General features: G+C 44.6%; 1 protein-coding gene across 1 annotated transcript; it reads left to right on the top strand.

Annotated features, from left to right (window-relative positions):
- The first annotated feature begins 279 nt into the window (after nt 1-279).
- On the top strand, nt 280-8,825 carry LOC121367310. Its single transcript, XM_041491420.1, has 4 exons — nt 280-479; nt 4,381-4,495; nt 7,322-7,473; nt 8,667-8,825. Exons 1-4 carry the CDS (start codon nt 413-415, stop codon nt 8,780-8,782), a joined length of 450 nt encoding a protein of 149 aa, XP_041347354.1. The 5' UTR covers nt 280-412; the 3' UTR covers nt 8,783-8,825.
- The last annotated feature ends 676 nt before the right edge of the window (nt 8,826-9,501 follow it).

The following is a 9,501-nucleotide window of genomic DNA, read 5'->3' as shown; positions in this document are numbered from 1 at the left end:
TTGTCATGCTGCGGATTGCCCTGGTCGTCAATCTGCAGGCTGAACTTTTCTTTCTTGGGGGAGAGGGGGAAAACATGTGGCCTCGGTTTTTGTTCTATTGATCGTGACCATCCTCTCTTTGGTCCAGTCTGAGATCGAAATGGTTACTAAATCAATGTGCTCTAGTGGTGTCATTAAACAAAACACACTTTTTAAAACTTGGTTATAACGCTGTAAGCTGGTACCGGGACGAGAACCCACGACCTAAGAGCTTTAACTTAAACGAGTAAAGCACCACACCACTGAGTGAGGCAGTTTTAAATCGGTTAGCTGGAACGAACACTTTGTGTGTATTTCGCAACGGGCTGGTATTTCACGCTCCATTGAAAATATTTAGGTTTATCCAACCCGGATATATGTTAGGGTTAACAAGATGGCGAACGCGTATTTGAATCAAGTATATATTTTTGGTTTAGGCCTACTGGTTCTATTGATTTCGGGTGAGTATCGCTTTATCTGAATGTTCATGTAATATGGAAACTTCCACAAAACTATGCTGTTGTTATTGTTGTTACGTTTTCTACGAACTCTTCTTCTTTTCGTTCCTTCTTGTAACGATATCACAGGGAGATGTTTGCTGCCAGGATGAATCTCACAGTGACACGGAGGGATTCCTGGTCTCCGTACAGTTTTTCTTCTGTGTTTTTCGGTGTTGGCCAGTGAGCATCTCTGAGTTGGCTGTGTTGTACTAATGTTGAACAGATTAAACAAAATTTCGTGTGTTATACCACTAAGTACTATTAGCAGACCTATGTCTTGCTATACAGAGATTATTACCAACGCGTGTTTCGGCATCGTCAATGTCATGCATCAGGATAGCCCGAGTATTTTCGTCTAGCTCTCTTACAGTCAAGAGTACTCTGGCTAGCACCAGGAATACAGACTGTGATATTATATGCTAGCTAGAGGTGGCATAGGGGGTCGCCCGCGCTGGCATGTGCAATGGAGCATAGGATTAAGGCCAATTAAAAAGTGTTACATACTTTCTTGAATGTAATTTCCAAGTATTTCAAAATGTTTTATGGCCAACATGTAGATGTCATTTTGATGATATGATGCATCAATGACAAAAATGAAATGGGACGCAATAATCTTTGCTGAAAATGTTTGAGGACTACACCTGTACTCTTAACAGGGGCTGCAGGTGTTGGCGGTGATTGGTAATGATGCAATTATTATGAACGTAATGCGTTTCGTTTTTCATAAATATGTTCATAATTAAAGGAATTTATCATAGTTCTGAGATACACGTACCTTTTAACATATACCTCGGGTCAATACCCCTGGTCAATACCTTTAACTCCTGTTGTTTGCTAGAATTTTTTTTTTTTCACAAAATAGTCGAAAATAGTTGTTTTCAAATATCAATTTTTAAGTTCCATATGCCAGGAAAACGCGTTTTAGGCTTTCAGAGATTTCAAAATTTCCTGGGAGGCATACCCCGGGAACCCCATATAAAGGTGGGGTTTTTTTCTAATCAACTTCATATTCAAAAGGCCCAGGCAAATACCTAGTGGAACCCTCCCACTCGAAATGCTGGCTCCTGGCTTGTATCGTAACAAGGAAGCAATGACTGATTAGTGGTAAGGTGGTTATTTGACTGCCCTGCCCCCCCCCCCCCCAGCTAGTTTAGGAACGGCCCTGCTTAGTGTTGCGGTTTAAGCCCACTTAGCCCAAGTACTCTGCCATTCGAGAGATATACAGAAATGTGGACGGTTATAAATGTCAAACATATGTGTTTTGTTGTTGTAGAGCGGGAATCTTTGCTACCGTGTGGTAGACAGCCATTCCGGGTTTTCGCTATAGTTACCTCTGGCAACAGAGAGCGACCATAACCGTCCAAATGTCCGTCAAGCTCTCGAACGGTAGAGTATTCGGGCTACAGGTCACTGTACCTACCTGTATCTCACTAATTAAATGTTCGTCTAACTCTCGAACGGTAGAGTACTCGGGCTACAGGTCACTGTACCTACCTGTATCTCACTAATTAAATGTTCGTCTAACACTCGAACGGTAGAGTACTCGGGCTACAGGTCACTGTACCTACCCGTATCTCACTAATTAAATGTTCGTCTAACACTCGAACGGTAGAGTACTCGGGCTACAGGCCACTGTACCTACCCGTATCTCACTAATTAAATGTCTGTCAAGCTCTCGAACGGTAGAGTACTTGGGCTACAGGCCCCTGTACCTACCCGTATCTCACTAATTAAATGTCTGTCAAGCTCTCGAACGGTAGAGTAATTGGGCTACAGGCACTGTACCTACCTGTATCTCACTAATTAAATGTCTGTCATTCTCTCGAACGGTAGAGTACTCGAGCTACAGACCACTGTATCTACCCGCATCTCACTAATTAAATGTCCGCCAAGCTCTCGAACGGTAGAGTACTTGGGCTACAGGCCACTGTACCTACCTGTATCTCACTAATTAAATGTCTGTCAAGCTCTCGAACGGTAGAGTACTCGAGCTACAGACCACTGTACCTACCCGTATTTCACTAATTAAATGTCCGTCAAGCTCTCTAACGGTAGAGTACTCGGGCTACTGACCACTGTACCTACCCGTATCTCACTAATTAAATGTCCGTCAAGCTCTCGAACGGTGGAGTACTCGGGCTACAGACCACTGTACCTACCTGTATCTCACTAATTAAATGTCCGTCAAGGTCTCGAACGGTGGAGTACTCGGGCTACAGGCCACTGTACCTACCTGTATGTGACTAATTAAATGTTCGTCTAACACTCGAACGGTAGAGTACTCGGGCTACAGGCCACTGTACCTACCCGTATCTCACTAATTAAATGTCCGTCAAGCTCTCGAACGGTAGAGTACTCGGGCTACAGGCCACTGTACCTACCCGTATGTCACTATTTAAATGTCTGGGAAGCTCTCGAACGGTAGAGTACTCGAGCTACAGACCATTATACCTACCCGTATCTCACTAATTAAAGAAAGAAAGAAATGTTTTATTTAACGACGCACTCAACACATTTTATTTACGGTTATATGGCGTCAGACATATGGTTAAGGACCACACAGATTTTGAGAGGAAACCCGCTGTCGCCACTACATGCGCTACTCTTCCGATTAGCAGCAAGGGATATTTTATTTGCGCTTCCCACAGGCAGGATAGCACAAACCATGGCCTTTGTTGAACCAGTTATGGATCACTGGTCGGTGCACCGGCCTCGGTGGCGTCGTGGCAGGCCATCGGTCTACAGGCTGGTAGGTACTGGGTTCGGATCCCAGTCGAGGCATGGGATTTTTAATCCAGATACCGACTCCAAACCCTGAGTGAGTGCTCCGCAAGGCTCAATGGGTAGGTGTAAACCACTTGCACCAGCGGGTTTCCTCTCAAAATCTGTGTGGTCCTGAACCATATGTCTGACGCCATATAACCGTAAATAAAATGTGTTGAGTGCGTCGTTAAATAAAACATTTCTTTCTTTCTTTCTGGTCGGTGCAAGTGGTTTATACCTACCCATTGAGCCTTGCGGAGCACTCACTCAGGGTTTGGAGTCGGTATCTGGATTAAAAATCCCATGCCTCGACTGGGATCCGAACCCAGTACCTACCAGCCTGTAGACCGATGGCCTGCCACGACGCCACCGAGGCCGGTGCACCGACCAGTGATCCATAACTGGTTCAACAAAGGCCATGGTTTGTGTTATCCTGCCTGTGGGAAGCGCAAGTAAAAGATCCCTTGCTGCCAATCGGAAGAGTAGCGCATGTAGTGGCGACAGCGGGTTTCCTCTCAAAATCTGTGTGGTCCTTAACCATATGTCTGACGCCATATAACCGTAAATAAAATGTGTTGAGTGCGTCGTTAAATAAAACATTTCTTTCTTTCTTTCTGGTCGGTGCAAGTGGTTTACCCCTACCCATTGAGCCTTGCGGAGCACTCACTTAGGGTTTGGAGTCGGTATCTGGATTAAAAATCCCATGCCTCGACTGGGATCCGAACCCAGTACCTACCAGCCTGTAGACCGATGGCCTGCCACGACGCCACCGAGGCCGGTCCTCTCACTAATTAAAGTCAATCAACCAATTGACCAATCAATCATCCACTTGACCAGTCAATCAACCACTTGACCAGCCAATCGATCAAGTGACCAGTCAATCAACCACTTGACCAGTCAATCAACCACGTGACTAGTCAATCAACCACTTGACCAGTCAATCGATCAATTGACCAGTCAATCAACCATTTGACCAGTTAATCACCCAATTGACCAGGCAATCAACCACTTGTAACTTATCCAAACAATTATCAGGTTTAATGTGTCTGTTTTTTAGATTCCTGGGCTATCTTACATTTGTTTTTCTTCATGCGTGTAGGTGCCGACGCGGAAGTTTGTTATAGAAACACATACAACTGGAATGGCGGGAGCATCATGAATTGTCCTATGTACTGCTGCGGGTCTGAAAACTATCGATATTGCTGTAATATGCCGTGAGTGTCAGTCTGTCTGTCTGTCTCTCTCGCTCTCTCACTCTTTCTCTCTCTCTCTCTCTCTCGCTCTCTCTCTCGCTCTCGCTCTCGCTCTCGCTCTCGCTCTCTCACTCACTCACTCTCTCACTCTCACTCTCACTCTCACTCTCTCTCTCACTCACTCTCACTCTCACTCTCACTCTCACTCTCTCTCTCTCTCTCTCTCTCTCTCTCTCTCTCACTCTCTCTCACTCTCTCTCTCTCTCTCTCTCTCTCTCTCTCTCTCTCTCTCTCTCTCTCTCTCTCTCTCTCTCTCTCTGCCCATTGTCTACCAGTCAAATAAGTGTTATTTAATTTTTTTTATTTAGTTGCACTTAAGTGAGAAACACCAGACATTTGTTTTAAGACGATTTATTCATATACATAGATACAAATACATACAAATACATATACATATACACATACACATACACATACACATATACATATAACACATACCACGACATTTGATATATCAGTCGCGGTGCACTGGCTGGATAGAGAAATAGCCCAATGGGCCCACCGACGGGGATCGATCCTAAACCAACTGCGTATCAGGCGATTACTTACCACTGCTGCCCCCCCCCCCCCCCCCCCCCCCCCCCCCCCCCCCTCACCGATTAATACCATACCTGCGAATACCATTCCGTGTGCTGTTTCTCTTCGTAGTGTAGAGGTGGCAACATTAGCTGTATTTCAGTATGTTACCTGAAGTGAGGTAAAATATAAAGGAACAAAGAAAAGAAATATATATATTTAAGGACACCTCGGTACATTTTAAGCTGTGGATATTTTGCACCTAGTCATTATAACACTAGGTCATTACAGAGACAAAGAGGAAACACGCTGCCACCAAACCCCCAGCAAGAGATCAATTCATAATGCTATGCAATGTCAAATTATTTTCGTGCTTATATCCCATTAAAGTGCAAGCACGCTGTCCTAGGCACACACCTCAGCTATCTGGGCTGTCTGTCCAGGACAGTGGGTTAGTTGTTAGTGAGAGAGAAGAATGTGCCTTACACCTACCCAGTGAGTCGTTAAAGGGACATTCCTGAGTTTGCTGTATTGTAAGACGTTTCCCAGTAATACAATATTTCTACGATTAAACTTACATATTAAATATATTTTCTAGTTTAGAATATCAGTGTCTGTATATTCAATGTGTTTCTGGTCGTCTTAATATTTGTAAGAAGACCAAACTGGATTCTGTCTTCAAATAATTTCGTACGTACGAAAAAAAAAACACATTTAGGAAATAAAATGAAATTTAACCTAGTACAAATATTAGAACGATCAGAAACACGTTTAATATACAGCCACTAATATTTTATGCAGAAAAATATATTACAATCGTTAACATATTAAAAGTTAGTCGATAACATATTAAAAGTTGAAGCAAACTCAGGAATGTCCCTTTAAAACTCGCTATAGGTTGAAGCCGCTACAGGGCTGCGAACCTTGTACCTACCAGCCTTATGTCCGATGGCTTAACTACAACGCCGCCGAGTTCGGTTTGCAATGTCAAATAGGCAGAACAGTGCATACCACGACCTTCGATTTACCAGTAATGGAAAAACCACCCTAGTTCATTGCGGGGTTAAAAGTTAAAAGTTTGTTTTGTTTAACGACACCACTAGAGCATACTGATTTGTTAATCATCGGCTATTGGATGTCAAACAAGTGGTAATTCTGACATAATCTTATAGAAGAAACTCACTACATTTTTCCACCAGTAGCTAGGGATTATTTATTTGCACATTCCCACAGATAGCACATACCACAACATTTGATATACCAGTCGTGGCACTGGCACTGGCTGGATCGAGAAATAGCCCAACGGGCTCACCAACGGGGATCGATCCTAAACCAACCGCGCATCAGGCAAGTACTTTACCACTGCTGCCCCCCCCCCCCCCCCCCCCCCCCCCCCCCCACACACACACACCGATTAATACCATACATGCATAGGCGAATACCCTTCCGTGTACTGTTTCTCTTCGTGGTGTAGAGGTGGGAACATTCTCGTGAGTTTCCTTGAGAGGGGCGAATACAGCGGTGGCGGATCCAAGGTGGGATTAGGAGGTTCACACCACACACCCCTCTATAGCTGCCAAGTGAAAAAGGTCTATTCTGACCCGGCACCAACACTTGACCCTTCCTTGCTGGATGTACACAGTACACTATAACATTCTCAAGTGTACTTGGTATACTGCCTTTGTAGACTGTGACGATGTTAAATTACTGCTAGAGTTTGACAGCCTAACTTATTAAACTTAAACCCCACCCGGGACTCAACGTAGCCAAGTGGTAAAACGTTCGCTCGCGATCAGTCTAGAAATTATCGGACCCCGATGATGGCCATTGATTTATTTCTCGTTCCCGCCAGGGAACCATGCCTGGTATATTAAAGACCGTGGTATATGCTACCCTGTCTATGGGAAGGTGCATATAAAAGATCCCTAATGTAAAAATATAACGGGTTTCCTCTCTAAGACTATATGTCAGATTTACAAATGTTTGACATCCAATAATATTCCTCGTTCCAGCCAGTGCACCACGACTGGTGTATCAAAGGCCGTGGTATGTGCTATCCTGTCTATAAAAGATCCCTTGCTGCTAATCGGAAAGAGTAGCCCATGAAGTAGCTACAGCGGGTTTCCTCTCTCAATATCTGTCTGATCATTAACCGACGCCATATAACCGTAAGTGTGTCGTTAAATAAAACATTTCCTTCCTTCCTTCCAATAGCATTCTGACACCAACATAACGTCTAAAGTGTGTGAACCAGTTGTTTTGTTGTTACAGGGTATGGATGATCGTTATTCTTGTCATTGGAATCATCTTACTTATTTCGTTGATTATCACCGGCGTCTGTTGCTACGTGAAACGACGTGGTAGACCCGGCACCGTCATACAGACGGCAACCAGTGCTGGCGTGCCCTTTGTCTACCAGCCAAGTAAGTCTGTGTTGTCCAATATCTACCAGACAAGTACGTTTATATTGTCCATTATCTACCAGACAAGTAAGTGTGTGTTGTCCATTGTCTACTAGACAAGTACGTGTGTGTTGTCCATTGTCTACCAGACAAGTAAGTATATGTTCCCATTGTCTACCAGACAAGTAAGTATATGTTGCCCATTGTCTACCAGACAAGTAAGTGTATGTTGCCTATTGTCTACCAGACAAGTAAGTGTGTGTTGCCCATTGTCTACCAGAAAAGTAAGTGTATGTTGCCTATTGTCTACCAGACAAGTAAGTACATTGTCTACCAGACAAGTAAGTGTGTGTTGCCCATTGTCTACCAGACAAGTAAGTGTATGTTGCCCATTGTCTACCAGTCAAATAAGTGTTATTTTCTCATTGTCTACCAAACAAGTAAGTGTATGTTGCCTATTGTCTACCAGACAAGTAAGTGTATGTTGCCCATTGTCTACCAGACAAGTAAGTGTATGTTGCCCATTGTCTACCAGACAAGTAAGTGTATGTTGCCCATTGTCTACCAGACAAGTAAGTGCATTGCCCATTGTCTACCAGTCAAATAAGTGTGTGTTGATCAATGACACCCAAAACTATATACAAGGATTTTAGAGCACAATAATACGTTATGTAGAAATGAAGATATTAACAAATATTGTTGAACATTGTATCTTGGAATTATGCCATATTGAAATTATGCAAATTAGAAAGGACCAAATTGATTTTTTAACTTGGCACACTATTTGTTTATATATTTGTTTGGTATCAGCAGGTCTGGAACCCCTTATAGTTCAAGTTGCCAGAAGTGAACCTCTCAGCCATATTTTGTTACATATCTTCCCCACGAATTATTATTATTATTATTACTATTTATTTTGTTTTTTAAAATGGTTTTTGGGTTATTTTATAAAACATTCGGTGTACGTTGGGGTTTTATTAGGGTACTTGCAGCCCTATATTGGTGGATTCCTCTCCACCCTCCAGACCCCCCCCCCCCACCCCCCAAAAAACAAAATCTGTATCTATCCCTGGTTTTTGTATTTGTTGTTCACAGTCTGATATCTATTGATCAAGTTTGACGTACAAGGTGTGTTGTACATTGTTTACGATACAGGTATAAGTGTTTGTTGTTCATAGTGTTCAACTCACAGTAATTACTTCTCTTTTATCAAGACACCTGCATAAGTACGACTGGCGTTCCATCGTCAGCGATATGGACTCCTCCATCAGTCGCTGTAACCACGGACCGACCAGCTCATGGGGTTGTACCGCCACCAGCCTATTCCTAATTCTTGTTACGATGAAGCAGGACGTATGTTCATGCTCTCTGGAGTTACCCCCCCCCCCCCCCCCCCCACACACCTGGGGGGACTCATAACAACATATGGAGTGCTATTGGAGTACCGCGTCGCGTACACCGGGTCACGGGCAACCGTGACTTTGGTGTACGGCGACCCGGTTAAGAAACCAACTAGGAGGAGAAGGAGGAGGAATACGGACGCGCCAGGGGCGGACCGGGGGAGGTCAAAACCGGTAGCTCAACTACCGGCGACTTTTCCCGTTGAACCCCCCAAGCCCAAGTCATTACCAGCGAGGCCAGCTGATCCAGCTTTGCAGGATACAGTCGTCGACTCGCCAGTGGCGGACACGGTCCCTAACCAGGCCCAGATGGAGTCGCCACCAACAACTCCGACTACTTCGAACCCCGGGATTCCAGCGATGCCACCCCCACCCAGGAAGAGTGGCGCTGTAGAGACCCAGGCCCGACTGGTACTCGTTGGAAAACGAAAGGCGATGGTGTCACCAGGCGACCAGACAGCCAAGCCAAGTCCGCCGATACAACCGCCCCCACCAACATCATCTCCAGTGAACGACCAGCCCCCTGAAGAACCTTGGTCACTGCAGGCCGGCAAGCTCCCAACACGCTACTCCAGGCTGGTCAAGACCAACATTGGGGATGTCCGTCAGCTCCTTTGTGGACCGACTCCGGAGTCCTACCAACCTCTGC

The sequence above is a fragment of the Gigantopelta aegis genome, chromosome 3, assembly GCF_016097555.1.
Source record: "Gigantopelta aegis isolate Gae_Host chromosome 3, Gae_host_genome, whole genome shotgun sequence".
In the NCBI taxonomy this organism is placed as follows: Eukaryota; Metazoa; Mollusca; class Gastropoda; order Neomphalida; family Peltospiridae; genus Gigantopelta; species Gigantopelta aegis.
This window is presented reverse-complemented; position numbering and strand designations above follow the sequence as displayed.